Below are 22,160 nucleotides of genomic sequence, written 5' to 3' on the forward strand. Positions count from 1 at the left end.
TTTTTACTGCAGATGGTTCGTTTCCATTTGTGAACTCACTTGATGCTCTGCGTTTTTTTTTTTTTCAGTTTTAGTTACACCATCTCTTAAGATGGAAACGTTGTCCGTGGCGTATCATTGGCAATCTCAGCCGTAATCAAGGTTCTCCTTCAACTTGGTCATCGTAATGTCGCGTGATTTTGATATATATTTTTTTCATCCGATGATTGTATGACAATCTTTTGATAATAGCTTAAAAGAGTATAAGCAAATAAAAATGTTTCTTATTGTTTCTTCTTATTGACCGAGTCTTGAAGAGGTGCTTGAAAGGATAAAGATTTGCGAATCTGGCGTGAGCAAGTTGCCTGTACACACAATATATCGTGCGCTCTTAGCACCTTAGCAACGCTCGAGAAATCCGCCTGTGGACCCTTAAGGTGGCTTCATATAGTTTCATTCACGCGCGCGCGCGCTGCCACAGATACTTGATTGTAGGCATTATATCAATTGTTTTACGAAAAGATATTTGCAAAGTCAAAAGTAAGCTCATGCAAATGCAATTGCAACAAACTGCAGATTATTATATAGAGCCTCTTAAAGCTACGCACGAAAGCCAGGAGACGCACGCGGCGAAGGGGGAAAGAGCTCTCTTTTCATTGCGTGTCTTTTCCCGCGCGCGTGCATGTTCCCGCTCTGGTACGCCGGTAACTCTTGCAGTATTATTTTCAAGCGATTGCTGTGTAGGTTACACCTTTCGAAAGGAAATACTAGATCGAAGTCACCTCTGGATAATAACTTCAACAATTACCAGAAAAGTTAACAAAAGGGATTTATTTTAATTTTTAAAGCACAGTACATCAGTTCTTGTGTGTTTCAGTAACTTTGATGATAACAATTTCCATGTTTAAGCAGAGGTTTGTCGTTTTGCGGTTCATTACGGTAATGTCTACGTTATCGGCGTCGTGGATTGATGACAGATGATTAAATAACAGAGTTATTCAACTTAACTGAACGAAAGTGAAACGAACTATTCTAAATGTTTCAAGTCTCTAGGAAAAAGGGGCACTTGTTCATCATTTCTTATACTGTTATGAATTCCATAATAAATAATATTAAACACTTATATTACGATTTTTCCATAAGGATAATCAAAATCACATTACAATTAATACAAAAAAAAGTCTTACAAATTATAAATTCATGATAAAACTAAAGAGTAATCATCTTAGAATTAAAACAAATCATAAAATTAAAAATTGTAGTTTAAGAACATTTTTAAAAAGAGCCTTGGAAAACAAATACGTCAACTGAACATGATTGAGGCCCATAGTCTTTGTCCTTTTGAGGTATGGACTTACTAGGAAGTCGACGGTGAAGTTGCTTACCTACCTATTAAGGTTGCTTACCTACCTACCTACCTACCTACCTACCTACCTACCTACCTACCTACCTACCTACCTACCTACTTACCTACCTACCTACCTACCTACCTACCTACCTACCTACCTACCTACCTACCTACCTACCTACCTACCTACCTACCTACCTACCTACCTACCGACCTGCCTGCCTGCCTGCCTATCTGCTTGCTTACTTTCTTACAATTTTTACTATTCTATCGGCAAGAAATACTCTTTAGAACGACTGATAGACAACTTGACGTCAAACTAATCTCACAAACCTGTGCTAGCTTATTATTATGAGCCTGTCTGATTGTGTGTAAGACATGAAAAGAAAAAAACTAATTTAATTGGTCAAGAACATAGTAATTATTTCAAAAACTGCCTTTTCATGCAGGTTTCTTTTAAGTTTCGTAGGAGGTACTCTCCCAGGCGTGTCTATGCTCCAGGCTCCTTCGGTTGTAAGGTTTCTTAGTTATGCCTTCTTCAGGAGAGTCATCGGGCATGGGCTCCACTGCTTGTTTTGCTTTCTTTTTCAGACTAAAAGAAAAGAAAGAGGAGGGGCTGAGTAAAAAGCTCGAGCACCTTTTGATCAACATTGCACTTCTTTGTCTTCTTTCACTTATGATTCACATCTACAAAGTGACATGTGAGAAAAAGTCACTTGTCGTCGTTTTCCGTGTTTGGTTCTACAGACGAATCCTGATTTCTCGAACCCTCGGTTTCTCGAATCAATTTTGACGTCAATTTTCGTTTACCTTGGGTAGCACCTATTTGTAGTTTTACCACCAATTTCAAGCACCTCCCGATTTCTTGAAACAGTTATCTTTTCCCGGCCCTGGAGGCTCGAGGTAACGATTACTGCTAGTATTTCCTTAAGCTCCAAAATATAAGCCCGTTTCAACAAAGCCAAATTGTCTTACCGCCAAAGCACTATCACGATAACCATGATAATGATGACGACCACTCCTATACTAACACCAATTGCAATCCACTTCCAATCATTGCTGCTTGGTTCAACTGGCCTTGCTGTTGGTGGCGTGGTCGGCGTGGTAGGTTTAAAAAGAGTTTCTATATCAGAGATATTTGCCCCAATTGCTGTCTCAAGCTCGGACTTGTGAGCTGTAACAATGTCAGCCAGTGTGTCGCGAGGCAGAACCGAGACATTTCCGATGAAAAGTCCAAGAGGCTGCTGCACGTAAAACGCTACCTGCAGGGAAACTGACGTGTTGCTAGGGTAACCAGGCAGTAGGTGAACCTGGTCAGCGGTGTAGAGCTCGGTAAAAGGGGAACGTCTGAATAAATGAAAAATATAGAGATTAACTAATTATTATGCATTTTTAAAAGCGTTTATCTCGATGCCTTATGCGTCCAATGGCGCGAAACCGAACGATAAATGAAGATGATGAAGCATTAATCTTAACTATTTTATATTATTTCGAACATAAAAGTGGCCTACGGGAATTTTAAACACCAGTTAAAAAAATTTCGCAATGATTTTTAAATTCACAAAAGCTAGCTATGTAAAGCCATTACCCCTTTAATTTTATTTACCAACAAAATCAGTTGTAAGTACATTTTACGGCACTCATTGAGAGCCTGTTCACGTCAAAGGGCCTATAAAAAAATCACACTAGTACTAGTACTGTTGTATGGAAAGATTCCTACTCCTATTTTAAACCTAGTTTCAACGATGACAGTGTGGCATTTCCATATGCTCTCATGCACTTTACAACATTTTGCAGGGAATTATATTTGGCCAGACTACATTTAGCCGTTTACAAACAATGAGGAAATTTTTGCAGATGCCTCCGGTGCAATTTGTGAACAAGGCCAGACCACAGGATCTGGAACTCCATACACTACTCTTTGCGATAAGTGTGTGGGTTCTTCAACGTCACCTAGTGACCAGTATGAATGATAGGGCCCACCGTTCATCGTCCCTATTCGAGAAGCTAGCATAACGATAACTACACTATTAATTCAGGGCTAAAAGATATTTAAACCCGTCTTTGAAGCAGACAAGACTCGGTTATTTAATCAAAATGTTTAAATCATAATCACCTTAATCGCCTTGTTTCTTTTAATGCGCATCTTGTCCGGTTCTCAGTGCAGTAATCCGTTGCTACAGACGCCATTTTTTCTTTGAAAGACTTGTCTTTTTCAAACTCCCAGTCAAACTATCAAAGAAGATGTTAATAGCAACTTTTGTTAAAGCTTTAGCTTTGCAGCACCTGCCCATTAGAGACATCTCTTGGCATATTACTGTTCATCTAATTGACGCAACAACCACAAGTTTTCTTTACTATCAGTTATTCTCGTTTAGTCGAAGAAAGTATAATCATGATCAGTGCATGGCCAACTTGCGTTAGCCTTCAATGACTCTGAGAGAAATGTGATGCATAAAAGGAATATAAGCTACTACAGCTTTCAATGGAAAGATAACCAACTACAGCTTTCAAAGGAAAACCAACCGTAGGCATTGTATCAAAATTGAAACCTGTATTTTGTTTGTACTTACGCCTTTTGTACGCGGAATTAAGAACTGGACAGCTTCTTCCCTTTCTTTTATTGATGGTACACGCGGTTCAGGCAGCACTGGATCGGGTGCCGTCTCGTTCTTTTCCAGACCTAAATAAATAAAGCATTTTTTCCCCGATAAACAATATAACATACAAATTTAAAGGAGACTTTTAACTAATAGATTACGAAGGTAGGAAAATACCAGAGAAAATAATTATCAAGGTGGTTTACTACAGTTTAGAGGGTATAAAAAATCCCAACTTTTAACTCCGGCCAGTTCTGACTAATGGAAAGCGCCCTTAGTCTATCTGTCCAATTCTTTGTTGATTACCTCTGCATTTCCCATCAATAAAGTACAGGTCCTGTTCACATTCACACTTGTAGGAGCCGCGAGAGTTGACACACTTGTGGAACTCATCCGTACAGTTGAACAAGTCTTCATCCAGACATTCATTAACATCTAGTTAAAAAAATAAAACGATATAGCAGTGAGGCGGCTTTGTTTTTCACGTCCATCGTTTCCATTCTCGTATTAATTTTTTTTGAAAAAAATAAAAATAAAATAAAGTCAGCATATATGTAACACTGAAACCCTAAGCGGCCTTTACACGACAAACTAAAGTTGGCAAACTCATAAAATAGTGTATCTTATGCGGAGCCTTCATGCCATTTCAACATAAGTAACTGAATTTTAAAACCAAATATTTATATAAGTTCACTTAAACGGCCTTTACACGACAAACTATTGGCCAACACGTGTTGGCAAACTCAATTTGGTGTGTGCGAACGACAGAACAACAGTTGGCAATCTGTTGGCGAGAAGTTCTATTTTGACGTCAACAGTTGGCCAACTTGTTTGCCGTTGTTGCGTCGTTCACACACACCAACTTGAGTTTGCCAACACGAGTTGGCCAATAGTTTGTCGCGCGAAGGCCGCTTTAGTAAACTTATATAAGAATTTGGTTTAAAATCCAGATACGTATGTTTAAATGGCATGAAGGCTCCGCATAAGATACACTATTTTTTACCGGTCAATAAATTATCTTGTAAAATTCATTAACTGTTCATGAGGGTGCAAACCAATTCCAGCACAGTATTCAGATCACATGTACCCAACTGTAAACCCCAATACAGATCAAACAATAGAATTAACTTTTGATACAAACTCCTGCTCAGCTATTAAATAGTATTCATTTAAGTTTGATACAGATCTCTACCGAATCGCATAACAATACTTTTCATTCAATTTATTGCTTTCATTTTACAGGTAGAATAAAATATTCGCGTCCGATCTGTATGGCCGTTTACATGGCTCGCCATTGTAAACGCCCATAAAGATGTCCCACTCATATTTAATCAAAGACATATTGTGATCACTCGAAATTTAGTTTCCGAGTAGCGTGTACATGACTCAATTACTAATCAACATCTTGCTAATTTCTCTGAGCAAGCTTAACAGATACTGTCCTTTTATTGTCATTAATCGTCATCAAGTTAAACCAACAGGGTAAATCATGAAACAAAATTTAAAAGTAAAGATCAAAATCTTGCTTATATCTCTAAGCAAGCTTAGCAGATACTGTTATTTTGTTTCCGTAGATCGTCATATTAAACCAACAGGGTAAATCATGAAACAAGATTTACTGATTAAACATCAAATACCTTCACATTCGTAACCATCTTTACTCAATTCGAATCCTTGTTGACATGAACATTTATAACTTCCTGGGGTATTTTCACAAATCTGGCTGCAGCGATGAAGAGGATTAAGTGGATCGCATTCATTGATATCTTAGAAGATGAAACGTGAGAGTTAGTTATCAAATGATAACGAGACATTGTAATTGTCCGTTTATACCGTCCGAGCTGTAACCGTCTGATGACATCCTTAAGAGTACAGGTATGGCATATGAACAGATCGTGTGCCTTTTAAGTTATTAAAAACAACACTATATAGTATGAAGAAACCGTGGGGTTCGCTCAGAACCAGAGCGTATCTCTGCTTGAGCGGTAAGCCAACCTTAGCCTAACATAAAACGGTAAATCAGCGATTTTGCAAACCTTAGCTATTATTCGGAACACAATTAGGTTATCAAGTACCTTTGCAAGTCTTTCCGTTACTCTCCAGCTCGTAATTAGCAAAGCAAGTGCATGTCCCTTGGTTGAAGCAAACATGCTCACAGCCATGACCAGAAGAACAAGGGTTTGTTGCTGTGAAGAAGGGTCAATCGTTAGCAAAACTGGTACAATGCCAACCAGTACAATTTTTGTAGGTGGTTTAATAATTTTATTAAACTGTCGTATATAATTAAGGTTCTAATTTAGACAATTACAGTATTAGGGAGCTTAAGCAATGACAACGCCAACGCCGAGGACAACGCCTGGTGCAAAATGAATTTATATTTTACTTGAGAATCTCGCGATTATCCAGATGTACTCAACTAGCTAGTTGAATGTGTGGAGATAGCATTGTACCCCAGATAGAAAAAAATAGCCATCGTGGTTCACGTTGTTCAAAAAAACGCAGAATCTGGTCATTTCACGTTGTTTGTTTCACGCGGAGAACGGCTAGGAAATGTATCAAGATTTAAAACGCACGTGCAAAGCTATTGTTTTGCTCATCCCACCTTTTGTTTAGTGACGTTCTCGTTGCCGTCGTAGTTTGCTTAAGCTCCCTAACAGGGGTAACTGTTTATAAGCTGTTATATAACAGATGAGATATTACTAAAGATAAGAGGATCCACAAATCAGTCAATAGAATGACCCCCAGTTGCCTCGTTTGTATGTCAAACCGCTTAGAACTTTAATAACCTATATTTATTCTTAAATATAATTTTAAAGCCTTTTCTTCATCATCTTGTGAGACAAGATACCTACGTCCCTCACCGATAGAACAGCTGTATTTTTTTAAAAAAGAGAAAGATTATCCACAGATATCAAAGACCTAACAACACACATTCTCCAGTCAGCAGGATCTCGTTTGAAAAACTCCTCACACGAACAGTTGTAACTTCCAACAGTGTTGATGCACTTCTGCATGCAGTCATTTGATGGCTCACATTCATTAATATCTATAGGTAAAATATATAAATTGGATAGTCATTGCGAAAATTAGGCGAAACGTAATAAAATAGACTTAACTCAACCGTGACACGGTCCCTTTAAGAACTTCACACATAAACAGTACGTGGAAGGTGGGGTGGCCTAGTGGTTAGCGCGCTCAACTCTGAGTCGAGCGGCCTGGGTTCAAGCCTTGGCCGGGGCGGTACGTTGTGTTCTTGGGCAAAACGCTTTACTCTCACAGTGCCTCTCTCCACCCAGGTGTGTAAATGGGTACCGGCGAATTTACTGCTGTGGATAACCCTGCGATGGACTTGCATACCATCCAGGGGGAGTAGCAATACTCCTAGCCGCTTAATGCTTCGGAAACTGGGATAAGCTCCGGCTGTATTGGCCACTTGGCTCGGACACAGACTTGTCTTTTACCTTACTGAAATAAACAGTGAACAAGGCAATGCACATCCGATACAAGACATGTCTTACCGTCACAACTACGGCCATCAGCATTTAGTTTGAATCCATCTTGACAATCACAAAAGAAAGAAGCCGGCAGATTTACACAAAGTTGTTCACAGTTGTTCAATGAATTACTTTGACATTCATCGAGGTCTGGGAAAATAAACACATCATAATGAATAAGTTATAAGAGAAAAAATAATTGAGTTGGGAGAAATTGTCAATTATTTCTCCTTTGAAATCATATGCACTGTCATTTGCACTGTCATACCTAACCTTTTGTAAATTATCAATCTAGGAAATGTTTCCTTAATCAGATGTTTTGTTCCTCAAACCGCTGGGTCTGCACTGGAATTTTTTTTGTGACAATTTTCATGTGACAAATACATTTAATTGTGTAGATGAAACAACAATTATTTGTCAAAAGTTCAAAGGTTAGTTCGCCGGTACTTTGGACTGCAGAGATACGCACAGAGATGCGCGCACACAATGCCTAGTGGGAAATTGGGATATTGGGGACCACATATGCTGTCGCAATAATAGAGTCTTCACAAAAAACGTTTCGTATGTGACAACTTTTACCTTTTCACATAAAAGCTAACACGCCAGCTTCTCAGCAAATATATTTGTCACATAAAAATTGGCCAATATTCCTCGTCTACATGAGAAAATAAAACTTTTCACCTTAAAGTGTCACATAAAAACTGCTCGTGTAAACTGGCCTTTAGACAAAAGCTAGTTGTTGCCGGTTGGTACTGTCATCGTGCTCAGCCTGATCCAGTAACTGTTAAATATTAGCTCATGCAAACTCACCCACACACTGAGCGCCATTTCCAGTATATCCGGGTGGACAAGGTCCGCATTCATATCCACTAGCATTGGCTGGCGGAGGAAGATCAATGCAGTTAACCCCCGTATAGCACGGCTGACCATTCATCTCACATGCATCAATATCACTGTCACAGAACCTTCCTGTGTATCCTCCCTGACATGCGCAGCCCATGTATACAAACTTGTTGTCAGTGTTGACTATGTCTCCCTCGTCTGGTGGCACACACTGACCGCCGTGATCGCATGCGCACATGTTAATTGTTGGACTCCAGGTAGCACTTGCGCCTTTGTCGTCAGTAGCAACGAAGGACAAATTGAACTGCAATAAAAGAAAAAAAGGTAATTGTCAATCTTTTTCACTATTACCTTTCGCGAAAAAATCCTTTAGCTGAACTTGAAGGATTCCGCTCAGCCAATGTTAATTTTAATCCAATCAGCATTAAAAATCACTCAAAACCTTCATCATAGCAGTCTCCATCTTCTGGCGATTTAGGCGGCATACAATTTTGCACCCATCACCAGGGAAACTGCAGAAGTAATGATCATACAGGATTCGAAATCCTGACTTCAGAAACCTCTGTCACATGCAGGTTCTTTTTTTGGTTGCCCTGCAATCAGGATGGTATTTCACCCTTATTGCAAGCCTAGAGTCCAGCCTACCTTTTGTGATGAGGTAACATTCCAAGTAAAGTAAAGTACGTTTCCACTTTGGTTTACTGTGGCTCCTGCAGGCTGGTTTATCACTCGGAATGTAATCGTATCGTTATCCACAACAGTGATGTCCAGCTCAACTGTTTCATGAAGTGTGGCATTTATTACATTTGAAGCGGTAACTATTTTGGGTGGGAAGTTATCTGCGAATTCAATACACAACGTTAAGGTTTATCAATTCTTAGATAAATTATATTTTAAATCGTCTGTAGATAGATTAGCTTTTATTACTTCACTTTTGTATATATACGTTTATTTTAAATTTGTTTAGAGGGCCACAAGTTCATCTGTGTTTACTGTTAAGTGTCACCCTTGCAAAATAAAGTTGATTATTGTTATTATTATATTATTATTGTTATTATTATTATGTATGACAATAAAGTAATTATCTAAAGAACCAGCCAAATACAGTCATTCTCGCCTGGCGGACACCTCGCTATTACGGACACCCCATTATTACGGACAGGAGCTGAACTCCCGGCGAATATGAATAACTCCCGCTACTACGGACTTCCGCTGTTACAGACACGAAATTGTAGTCCCGAAAGTGTCCGTTATAGTCGGAGTTGACTGTATGCAGAATACAAACCGGAGACCAGGTTTCTGCGTGGAAAGCCGAACCCACTTTTGCAAGGAGCAAAAATTGATTTGTATAGTTACACACTCGGAAACCAACCCACGGTCTGGACGGCTAGCTTCCCAGTCAACAACTTCTCCTATCGGTACACGACGATCATGCAATGTTGATGAGGCCTAGCAAGACTGAAACAGCTGTCCATAGCCACTTTCCGAGTGAAATACTGGCGTAAGGGTACTGGCCAGACTGTTGTAACCGGTTGGTGTCCGAGTGTGCTACTTGCGCGGTATAACTACAATTTGATTTAGTTTTTCAGTTTTCTTCTTTAGCTGTATAGAAATCCATTTTAACTTAAGCGACAACATCATGGCTTTGCGTCGATCAGAAGCGATATACATGTATCTGTAGATGGCAATCTAATTGGCAGAAGGAAAAAAAGAGTCTTAAAGTGTTCCTAACTATAAGTACCTCAATGGTGCGAAACAGCCTTGAAAATAAATTACCATAACGTGAATTGTGACTAGATAACATTCAATTTTACACGACTTACCAAGTGCGTTCGATTCGTTGACTAGCTGAACGCTTATATCTTTAGTTACTATGCCGACAGACAGGTCGTTTGTGGAAGCCACGTCAAACAGGCACTCGTGATCATCTCCACACTCGGCTTCAGCTTCTTCTCTTAAACTGTCGTTATGCCACGTGATGTTATCCGCAAACATGGGTTCAAAATCAGGATTGGCAAAAGTTTCCACGCTTTCATTATGAGCGTAGGTGAACAACGACTGGGATTGGTTGATTTGCCCTAAATGAAAATCACCGTAATCGGCACAAGAAAAATAAATTTGGACACAACACAAGGAGTTATAAAGAAAAAACGTTATTCAAAATAATAAAAACATCATGGTGGTGACTGTAAGTTAGACCAACTTAAGAAAAGGCAATATATTAGTTTAATTTAAAGTTGATTCCAGTCCGTACTGCGCAGTCTCGGGGTTTGGATTCATTTTTGTTTTGAATTCGTTGATTTGTCATCTTCGGTACTAGCGTACATGAAGTTTTTTTAGTATTACCGTCGTTTCGTTAAGGAATGCTCGATGACCTGAAACGTTGGTTTGGAAGAGTGTCGACGTTCTTCTACTCGTTATTATTGTTTTGCAAGGATATTTGGTGCTAATAATGAAGAAAAAGGTAAGTTTGTCCCGGCATTTTTATTTTTGCTAGTAAACATTCCTTGTTTTGAGACTTACATAAACATTGCAGGTGGAGATTGCGCAGTACGGATTGGAAATCATCTTTAAAACTATCATCAGGCCAATGAATATTAAAATATGAAGCCAGGAGATTTTAAAGGAACAAGCTTTTTATATTTTATTGTATTCAATCAGATTTTATTGACGTAAGCGTCTAATGTTCTAGTTCTAGGAGAACTATCATTAAGCTTCCATTTCAAAAGTGCACGAGCTTCCAAGAAACGTAACTCTAACCGTTTTTAAACTTTGTCTTAACTTAGAAAGAAATGCATATGGATAATCAAAAGCTCGCAAATTTTTGTACCGCTTTGGTTGTTGTGCTGATCAGTTATTGTAACCTCTGAGATCGCTATTTTCAGGGGATTATTAAATGTCCGTCTTCTTTCAAATCCCTGAACAAATTAACACACAACTATCCTGGGATGGAAAAGTACCGATAAAGAAAGTCGCTGTTAATTTACTTACATTTTACACCAAATCCGAAATGAATCTGCCTCAATGTTGACGAAGCTGGCCCTTCATTTGTGGCTTTTCCAAGTATATGAGGGTCGCATGGATATATTTGGACTTGACCAAGGCAAACAGACATTCATTTTGCGACGGGTTACTACGCAATACAACATTTCTAGCAGGATAGATGTACAAACGCAAACCAACACTGAGTTTTTCATCAGTGATTTTTCGCTATATCCATTTAGGCATAAGTACTTTTACTTTATTCAAGTTATGTTTAATAATTTTGTTTGGCTGAAGTCGCAGTGAACTTTTTTAGTACATATTCAAAGAAAAATAAAGAAAATGTTGACCAATGGAAAGCATAAATTCATTTAAATGCTTTCAACTGCTGAGTTTTCTCTTGCTTTGAAAAAAGCTCTTCAACCCCTCAAGTTTTCTCCTGCTGTAAATACCGACCGACAACCCAACCCCCTCCCCACCACCCCCAAAGTTTGACCTTTGATCAGCCAGTCACGTCACAATTCAGTTGTGTGACATCGTGTCGCAAGGGGAAAAATGAAGTTGATGGATCCCGAAGCACAAGCCTTCCATTGTGGCTTCGAATGACCGATTACGAAAGCAAACGTATCAAGAATGAATTGAAGCTTATGCCTTTTCATCACTTCATAACATAAAACAGTTCTATTCAAACTTGTGGATTGTATCTGGCGACTACGCTTCCTCAGTAAGCAACCTGTAAGTGATGTTTTTGGACGTAAAGTTATAAGTTGTCTTTGCATGATCGATTTCCGTTGTCAGAATTCAATTTGTCGTTTTAACACGTTTTATATTTATTAAATGGCTGAATTTCGACTCTTCTTCTTCCCCTATAACCTGAGTATCAGGCCTTCCTAAGGGGAGGGGGGGAGGGTAGGGAAGGAAAGAGGAGAGGAAGGCCTGACACAAACGCTTTGATTGGGTCATGTCAAACATCAAGATTCTGGATGTGGCGCTGATTGGGTAATTCACAATGGGCCCTGACGTCACACCACCGGCCGGAAATAAAAATTTCATAACGGCGTCTTCAATGAACTGATGTCCACGCGAACGAACAGTGAGCGAAAACTTCGCTCGACGTTATTCAGCGTTATTTCAGTGTATTTATGGAAGGCGACGGATTCAAAACGGCTCGTAAAGGCGCTCTACAGTTTTTCCTGGAATTAGACGTAATAGAGGACAGAAATTATGCCTCGAAAGCTGCTTGTGAAACGGAAAGTCGACGTCCTCGGAGTTTTAGCAAAATAAAGGTGACGGGCCTACGTTTGTGACATTTGTACCCTTGCCGTTCTGTGTTAAATTCGGTTTTTCGACGTAATTTGCTTCTCACTTCTTTCTGAGGGGCACTGTTTTATTTAGAGGCATTATGTATTAAATAGAGCCGTAAGATTGTGGCCAAGGAAATGTCTAGAGGTGGGTGACCCTATTCGGCGGAATGGCGGAATGACGGAACGGCACGCGGAATGGCGGAATGGCGGAATATCCTAAAACACGGAATGACGGAATATCCTAAAACGCGGAATGACGGAATATCCTAAAACGCGGAATGACGGAATATCCTAAAACGCGGAATTGTAAAACATTAAAAAAGAAACAACAACGGCAACAAAAACAAACAAACAAAGGGAACATTTGAACTACTAACTTTCTCAGACGCGATTATAAAGGCTAAGAATGTCGCTAATAATGATTCAGGTTCTTTAACTTGTGGATATTCGTTACGGTGACAGAGAAACCAAGTTGTTTACGAGAGGGGCTAGCAGTTGAAAACCAGTTAACACCTAATATATTCCTTAAAATGACGGGTTCTTTTTTATATCTTCTTAATCGTTCGAGGCCGTCGATCTCGAGCCAGGATTTTGTGGTAGGATATCGAGTGATCAATTGAGGATTTCGCTAATACAGAAGGCGTTCTCGCCCCGTTCAAGACGATGAAACGTACAAAGCCGAGGTACGTAAACGAAGCCGTTATAAAGAAAATGAAAGGGCCTGAAATTTATTGAGTTCGTACTGAGAAATAATAATAAAAGGAAACCAAAAACAAGGGGTTTCCGGTTGGTCACCCATCCAAGTACTAACCCCGACCAACAGGGCTTTTAACTTCGGCGATCGGACGAGAGCTGACCAGTGCTTTCCTTGTGGTATCAGTCCCAGAGACGAGAAAAAAAGTTACAAGAGTCATGCAAATATAGAGAACAGAAATACCTGGTTAAGTAATGGATCTTTCGAACGGTGCTATGACTGGACCTATACTGTTTTAAGCTGATTTTTCTCGTCTCTGGGACTGATACCACAAGGAAAGCACTGGTCAGCTCTCGTCCGATCGCCGAAGTTAAGCCCTGTTGGTCGGGGTTAGTACTTGGATGGGTGACCAACCGGAAACCCCTTGTTTTTGGTTTCCTTTTATTATAATTTCTCAGTACGAACTCAATAAATTTCAGGCCCTTTCATTTTCTTTATAACGGCTTCGTTTACGTTCCTCGGCTTTGTACGTTTCATCGTCTTGAACGGGGCGAGAACGCCTTCTGTATTAGCGAAATCCTCAATTGATCACTCGATATCCTACCACAAAATCCTGGCTCGAGATCGACGGCCTCGAACGATTAAGAAGATATAAAAAAGAACCCGTCATTTTAAGGAATATATTAAGTGTTAACTGGTTTTCAACTGCTAGCCCCTCTCGTAAACAACTTGGTTTCTCTGTCACCGTAACGAATATCCACAAGTTAAAGAACCTGAATCATTATTAGCGACATTCTTAGCCTTTATAATCGCGTCTGAGAAAGTTAGTAGTTCAAATGTTCCCTTTGTTTGTTTGTTTGTTTTTGTTGCCGTTGTTGTTTCTTTTTTAATGTTTTACAATTCCGCGTTTTAGGATATTCCGTCATTCCGCGTTTTAGGATATTCCGTCATTCGGCGTTTTAGGATATTCCGTCATTCCGTGTTTTAGGATATTCCGCCATTCCGCCATTCCGCGTGCCGTTCCGTCATTCCACCATTCCGCCAAATAGGGTCACCCCTAGAGGTCATTGCATAATTGTCTGCGCTGCGTGGTTTCCTGTTTGTTTCACACTTCTTTGCCACATGTTTTGCTGGCTTGTTTTTGCTCAATTCTATTTGTAAGATATACTTTAAACTCTCGAAATTTTTGCCGTGTAAGGACAAGATATATGTTCCGTGAAAACGTTGATTACTTGCATTTTATTGAATATAAATATTGTTGCAAGATGTATTGTGTCTTATCAGTTATATCTTGGTCCGGCTTCGCAAGTGACAACCGGAAATGAATTTGATTGGTTGACGCTTATCACGCCGTGAGGGGTGGAAGACTGGAATTAAAGCCTCTGTGTCAGGCTTTTCTTTCCGTCCGCGCTCCTTCCTTTTCCCCATACCCCTTAGAAAAGCCTGATACTCAGGCTACTTCCCCTAGAGATACTACGGGAGCGAATTGAACTTAAATTATGGGACAAGTGCTACCAGTGTAATTAACCGTCAATATTTACTTTGTGGAGTCTCGCACGCCGCGAGTATTCTTGTCATCTTCAACGCAATTTTTCTCAGCGCTGGATTTGTATGGTATAGGAATATCAAAAGAAGCAACTTCCTTTTATTCTAAAGGTATTTAATCGAGTTTGGACGGTGGAGGGAGTTTTCTCATCGATTGCAAGGTTATGCAAATGAGCTTTGGCACGAAGCGACAATTATGTAAACACACTGAATATGGCAGATTTTAATTTGTTCTCGCGTGCAATCCAAGGAGATACCCACCGGTTTGAAAGTATAAAACGATTCATTGAGGTAAGAAGATTACATTGATGTGCTTTTTTACTCCAATTTATGTTGAAACTTTTGAGTTTTATTCTCTTGTATTTACCTAAATTTTAACGTGTGAATAAAGACCTCAGAGTATGGTATATTTCAGAAGCGCTGGCATGCTTAGAATTTTCGTAAAATTTTCCTCGTTTCGTCAGTGAACTAAATAAAGGTGTCTTAGAATTTGGGCCAAATGATATTCCGTCAAGTACATTTTTGTGGACATAGCGCGCTTCACAAAATGATCGAAATTTAGCCCTTCGACTACCGTTGGCGGCTCCATGTCGGCCAAAATTCAATTTTGGTCTGTAGCAAAGCGAAAATAAAGAACTATAAAATAATTTATTGCTTTTTTGTATGTATGTACCAAAGCCTTTACACAGGCAAAAAATAAACGGAAACTTTCTTTTGGCGCGAAGACGAGAGGACCGCTTTAAGCGGGACTTCCACTTAAGGAAGTTCTTTCACGCAGCGCAAGAAATCTTTATGGTTTCCTCTGGCACTGGAATAATTTTAGCGAGAATCTTACGTTCGGCTTCGGAACGATATTTAACTTAGCTACTGTGTTTATACATTTAGCATTTTAGCGGAACTGAATTAAACATGAAGTCGGTGATGCGTTTGTGCCCTTTCTGAAACAAGAGATTTACAACTGTAGTTCTTCTGCAAAAATATATTTTTCGAGATTTTAAGGTCCACTTAGAAAAGGAACTTGAGAAACTTTCAAAAGTCGACTGTCAATTTTACCTTCCGTCTAAAAATTTACAAAAATTTTTCACTTTGTTGACCGTTTGCCGCTTAAAACAAATGCAAGAAACAGACTGTATTCCGCTACTGAAAGCAGTACAGAAACGTCCAGAGTTATCTCTCTTGGTTCCTTTGCAAACTGATGTCCTAAAAACTTAGAGAACGAAGTAACTGCGCCAGTTCGTGACGAAATGTACACGCTGTGATCAAGGAAATGAACTTTTTTTAATCCACGGTTTTAAAATGTAAAGTCAACTCTTTACAATATTAAGTGTTTTACTAATAAAGTGTTTTACTAAATCACTACTTATAAAGTCAACTCTTCTATAAAAATGAAATTTATGAATCGACGTTAACATACCCTCAAGTTGTCCCTCCAAATAGTAGTTTTTGTCGTGGAAAGTCTTCCAAGCTTGCCACTGTTCCTGATGTTCATCAAACTTTAGGACAGCACAATTTGCAATAGATAAGCAAAGCATAAACGCGAGAACTCCATTCATTTTGATGACTAGTATGTTCTTCTCTACCCGTGAACTGATCCACGATATTTATCGTAGGGAGTTTAAGCAAATCGCTATAGCTGGCGCTACTAAGGCTGTCGTGGTCGAGGATGCCTGAGGAGTGTACATGTGCCAAATGGAAGGTGAAATCAGCGAAACGTTGAAAGTATCTTTTATTTAATTTGCCACAGCTGAATGTTTCGCTTAAATGCTTCGCTAAAAGAAGCGCGGCGTTTATTTGTTTTACCAGGACCAGTGGATCATTTTAGAACGAAAACTATGGAATGGCATACACGTTTTACAATGACAACGTATAATCGATGTTTGTGATCAATTAAATGTAAGATGACGAGTACCTCAGGGTATATTCCAATAAGGTCGAGTGCACACAAGACCACACTTATCTAGTAGTATTCGAATTCGGTTTGAATAGACTACTTTCGATATATTAAATTCATCTTGACAGCCAGGAATTAAGGACAAAACAAAACAATAAATTTACGACTTGAATGGACTTGAATAAATAATATTTGAATAAACATGCCTGTACAATTTCTTTTAATGTGCCATCTAAGCCTCGCTACCAAGGCTGAATTTTAATATTACGAAAGTGGCATATTGATGTGCACGCACGTGGCATAAGTTACCCGGACAAAGAAGAATGACCCAGTTTGGGACAAAAAAGGGTAACAACGTTCCTAAAATACAAAGAACATGAAGCATACGAATCATACACTACCTTATTCTGCAAAATGTACTGATAGCTGGGAAATCGCCAAAAATTTAACTGAATAACTTTAACTGCCTAAGCGGGGGTGCGGTCAGTGACTATCATTCCGTGCATACTTCGCCTCATACTAAAGAAATCGGAGTTTATCGCTAGCAAGGATGAGCCATAATGCTCTATACAGCTGATCTCTTGACTTGAAAGACAGTTTACCTTTAGTTTATACTTCACTCTTAAAACTGTAAGCATGAAAGTGTTGAGCAGTCAAAAAGCTACAAATGCAATCACCATGAGTAAATATTTAATAATAACATAAAGCAACCTTAATTACCAGCCACTGATAAAACGTTTATACGGTAGATACTAAAAAAAGTTCTTCAGCTTGTTAAGTTCGATGACATGCAATATTTTCGTTTTCGTGTGTACTTTTTGTTCGGCAAATTACTGTTAACATAGTTTCGGTTGACAGTGAGCTACAGTGGTTTACTCCAAGCCAGTTACACAGCTTTTGGCTGATATACTTTGACTATAACAAGAAGGGGAACGTTAAATGTAATTTCTTGATTACTGGTAAAACCTTAAATGAAACCTTTCCAAAGAGCTACAAAAGAGGAACAAACCATCGTTTCCTATTGCAAGTAGTTTATAAAAAATCCTTTACAGTCCTTTTCTCTTCTTCATTGTTATATTTCTCTTTATGAAAACTTAAGGAGAAACATTAGAGCTTTCTAAAAAAAATCACCATTCTTTTTATGTCCTGGCTTAGACTCGTACTCAGGAAGTTCGTGAGCATTGTCACGAAGCTATTTCAGCAGGTGCGTGACAGGCAGGTGTAGTGGCGAGGGAGGGCATGCCAAATGTAAAACACTAATGTAATGGTTATTTTAATTCTCCTTTACTAACTAAGGGGTGATTTTAACTTAGCTCTAAATAAAATCGCTCTTCTAGGCCTTATTCTCTATTAACCAAAGGCAAGCGTGGCCGAGTGGTTAAGGGCGCTGGTGTTGTAATCTGGAGGTCCCTGGTTCAAGACCTGCCCCTGCCACTAGCTGAATTTGTTTCTCGGTTGTCCTGAGTTCAAATCCTCGATCAGGCTTTGTATATAGCCAACTGTTCTGCCCCCTTTAACCTTGTTATGTTCATTTAAAATATTTGTTTCCTCTGTTTCGATGGCATGCCTGTAAACTAGCTATCTCGAAGCTAAGTGCATGACCACTATAAACGTAACGACATTTACTTTTTTACTTTTTACAGATTCAAACAAGAGTAGGCTTAGACTAGAGCACATTGCCGGACTATAACAAAATGCTTGGTTACCAGAGGCATCCAGCATTAACTCCTGGTAGTTAAGAAAAACCTTTCATGTTTCTAAATATACGGAAATCACTTTTGTTTAAATCTGCAACAAAATGTCAAGCAAAGCCAACAAAAGAACTGCAGAGATTCGAAAATAGCACTGCTTAGTGCTCGTTCCAGCAGTCTCTGGCGTTGCAAGTACTGTGATAACATTCTGCACCAAAATCGCATCTGACTGTGCTCCCACAATGATTAGGGCGTAACCTCCCACTGGTTTGCTTTCCGTTGCCAAGGAAACAGAAGCTTTGTCTCCCTTGCTGTCTTGCGCAGTAATTTCACATCTGAATGACCTCTGATTGCCCTCGGATGAACTTTCTATGATCTCGAATTTGAACACACCGTTTTCACTTTCAACGGATCCCTGTTTGTCATCTCCATTGCGTAAGGAGAACTGGAAGTCGCCGCTGCTATGCATTACCAGCGTGACGAGTGAATTTGAGCTTACTGCCTTGCCTGATGCGTCTTTCACATGCAGTTTGATAGTGATACTTCTTTTTGCATCTGCCCCACCAGTCTTGATAAAGGAAACATTGCCAGTAAGTACTGAGAACTGACCTGTCGACACCTCGTACAAGACTTTCTCAGATATTACTTGACCACCTTCTCCCGAAAACATAACACTGTTGTGGCCAATAAGTACATCTTTGCAATCCTTATTAGCGTTAGCTTTCCAGGAGAAACTATCACTACCACCTCTGCTGCTGCCAGAGCTGGATGCCAATGTTTTTTTAAACGCCTTCTCTTGATCCGGTGGAAGGTCGTAGTAGATTCTCTTGTCAGAAACACTATGCCGTAGTGCCACAAGGTCTTGGACATCTAGATTATCAGAAGTGGAAGACCAGATGGTTATGGTGAATGTCTCCGATAAGTCAAGCAGCCAATGAAGCTGCTCCCAGGATCTTCGCACAAGAACAGCACGGACGGGAAAGGTGATTGGCTGAACAATCTGAGAGACAAGTTGTCCCATGGGAAGCACTTGAGACCAGTTGTAGAAATTTTCTGGGGTTGTCATGTTACTCCCAGTTTTCCAACTAATTGAAAGAGTTCCGTTAGGAAAGTAACTTTTGCAGAGAGATAGGAATCGAACGTGGTCGACCGGGACGCACACTTTATCGTAGCAGGGACCAGGCAGTATATCTGCATTCAGCCAGATCGGGTTTTCGATCGTTTCCCCGGATGTGATGTTTTGAATAATCTTCAGGGACGGCTCTACCACTTCAATTGTTTTGAAGTCCAACTTGATCCCTTTGGTTGATTTTGTCGTTTGTATCAGGAAGCTTTCTAATGTTAAGTTGCTGTCCACGGCTGGGGGGTGTGCCATCACGGGAGTGCCATTCACCATGTTGTTTCGCATCAACACATCCGCTTCTAACATCATGATGTCTCCTGAGAGACCTTGCTCTAATTTCTCTGGTGAATTGGTCGCATGTAACCACGTGATATCAAGTCCATCTGTTACGCCAAAGAATGCCAAAAAGTCATCTTTTGCGTCTTGGTGATGGGTTGATTGGCAAATTTTATTTCCTTCTCCTGTAGCTGAGAGAATGAGCAGTCCTAATCCGAAAAAGAACGATGAAAAATGTGAGCGAAAAGCGAGGCAGCAAAAATGGCTTAGTGAAACGTTACACGTCTATGGCATCAGATATAGAAATAACTGATTTAAACCAGTTGAATCTGACATTCTGATTGGGCAAGAAGTGTGACAAATTGATCTTCAAGTCGCGTCCTGAGTGTCCGAAGTTAATTCTTTTAAGTTCGAAGCTACTCCTTTGAAGATGATAAGTAAAACGGCTTATCACTTGAGTCACCAACGATCAAACAAAGAAACATGATAAATTCCTTTCCCGCAGTATTTTCTGTTCATTTTACTCCGTAAATTGATGTGTAACTAGATTTGAAATCTGGGTGTATATATATATTTGATGTACATGTCCATGTAGGGATGATTGGCCATTCCTTTGCTTATGTATCGTTACTTTAATAATAATAGTAATAATAATAATAATAATAATAATAATAATAAATTATGCTACCGAAATCTTTCCATAATTTCTTTCAAGTAAATAAGGAAATTCACAAGTATAACACACGATCTTCCGACATTTACAAAATCCAAGCGCGCACTTACTTAGCTTTCAAATACACTAAAAAAATTAAAGGTAATATCAGTGTGGAATAATCTGCCAACATCTATCAAAGAAATTAAAACAACTAGTTTATACAGGAAAAAGAGATTAAAACACATTTTCTCAGTCAGTATCGCTTAATGGTATGTAATATTTAACATACTATATGCTATATGCTGTAACCTACATGTCACAGCCATTTATAAATGGTTACAATTGTAAACTTGTCCTGGGGCTCTCCTTGTAAAGCCCTCGAGGGTTTGTTGAGAACTCGTGCCTAGGTGTATTTTAATTTATGAAAATTCTTGTAATCAACATAAAAGGCAAATAAATGATTGATTGATTGATTGATTGATTGATTCGTTGAACCTAGCGCCCCAAACCTACCCCTTAGCATTTGCTGGTACAACTCAAAAACAATAATTCGCATCAGGCTTAGCATTTGAACGAGCTGGCGAAGCGCATTTAAATTAAACATAAATAGGTCGACGTCATTGTTAGGTGAAGTTCAAGATGCAACTTGAACAAATAAAGATTCGCACGGCAAGTGTATTTGCATTTTGGAAGACAAAATGTTCTTGCCGAATTGTCAGCGCTGGGTATGTTATCAGCACATTTCAAAATTTTGTTCTTTCTGTGCTTCAACATTCGCGTTAAATTGAAAATACACAACATATATGGAAATATTAATCATTAACGTATAATTCCCTAGATATTTGGGTTATCGAGACGAATGTATCGATCAAGTACTAAGCTATGAAAATGCTTTATTATCACAACATGAATCCTTTTGCGAGTTGGGAAACATTGAGGACAAAAACTCAGTATATGGAAATTTTAACGAAAACACTCAACTGAACTACGATTATATATATTGCAGTTAATAGTGATCGTGGAATTAACCGGCCGTGACGAACTTTATTACATGCAAACCAGCACGCAGAACTATGAGACAAATAATAAACAGAATAGGGACGTAGATAACAAGATACTTATCCTAGAGTTTCAAGAGCCTTCGATGAAAGTACAATTTCCAAAACTTACCAAGAGCCGTCACAATCAAGGTGAAAACCATCTTGTTCTTCGCTAGCGGGGGACTATATGGAAGCTTAACATGAATTACTAGTATCGATCGCAAGTTAGCATTTCGTGACTTGAGCACTGAAACTCATTTGACGTTTCCATGGCAGCTGTCAAATGGTAATCCATTAACCAAGACGGCAACCGGTGATGGGCGGTCACGTTAAAACTAGACCAATCAACCTCGACGCACTTGAAATCAAAAATCTGGAGATTGTGGTATTGGTAAATCCCCTGGAGATTACAGTAAAAGCCGGGAGATTGATCAACAAACTTACAAAAATAACTCCAAGTTAAATCTGCTCAGGTGCTAATCAAGTGACTTGTGACTCGACTCTGTTTACCGTGAGGTTTCTGTCTCATCGTGAGATTAATTAAAGTGAAAACCGTGAGTCTCATTGTAAAGTCATGAGACTTGAGAAGTCTTTTAGCTGTGTCTTCTTCAGCTCCAATTCGAGAAAACATTCGTAGACATTTTAAGCCCTTGTTAACTGGATAAAAACATTCAATGAGAGAAGAAGAAAAAACT

The 22,160-nt window shown here is 39.2% G+C and overlaps 2 protein-coding genes across 4 annotated transcripts; both read right to left on the reverse strand.

Moving 5' to 3' along the window:
* Positions 1-791: 791 nt before the first annotated feature.
* On the reverse strand, positions 792-11,299 carry LOC144637831 (mucin-like protein). Of its 3 annotated transcripts, none has more exons than XM_078496913.1 (14): positions 11,256-11,299; positions 10,088-10,342; positions 8,910-9,103; positions 8,232-8,568; positions 7,446-7,571; positions 6,851-6,973; positions 6,003-6,113; positions 5,565-5,693; positions 4,234-4,362; positions 3,901-4,010; positions 3,444-3,559; positions 2,303-2,674; positions 1,542-1,919; positions 792-1,429 (listed from the first exon to the last, which is right to left on the reverse strand). In XM_078496913.1, the coding sequence occupies exons 2-13, from the start codon at positions 10,257-10,259 to the stop codon at positions 1,784-1,786; spliced, it is 2,055 nt and encodes a 684-aa protein (XP_078353039.1). In that variant the 5' UTR covers positions 10,260-10,342; positions 11,256-11,299; the 3' UTR covers positions 792-1,429; positions 1,542-1,783. The 3 variants fall into 3 exon arrangements, with proteins under 3 accessions (XP_078353039.1, XP_078353038.1, XP_078353037.1); XM_078496912.1 differs by having other exon boundaries at positions 792-1,433; XM_078496911.1 differs by having other exon boundaries at positions 792-1,469.
* A 6,054-nt stretch (positions 11,300-17,353) lies between these two features.
* Positions 17,354-21,690, reverse strand: LOC144638574 (protein FAM151A-like). The gene is made up of 2 exons (XM_078497765.1): positions 21,596-21,690; positions 17,354-19,979 (listed from the first exon to the last, which is right to left on the reverse strand). The coding sequence occupies exons 1-2, from the start codon at positions 21,624-21,626 to the stop codon at positions 18,463-18,465; spliced, it is 1,548 nt and encodes a 515-aa protein (XP_078353891.1). The 5' UTR covers positions 21,627-21,690; the 3' UTR covers positions 17,354-18,462.
* Positions 21,691-22,160: the final 470 nt, after the last annotated feature.

This window comes from Oculina patagonica, chromosome 14 (assembly GCF_052425735.1).
Source record: "Oculina patagonica isolate OP01 chromosome 14, crgOcupat, whole genome shotgun sequence".
Lineage (NCBI taxonomy): Eukaryota > Metazoa > Cnidaria > Anthozoa > Scleractinia > Oculinidae > Oculina > Oculina patagonica.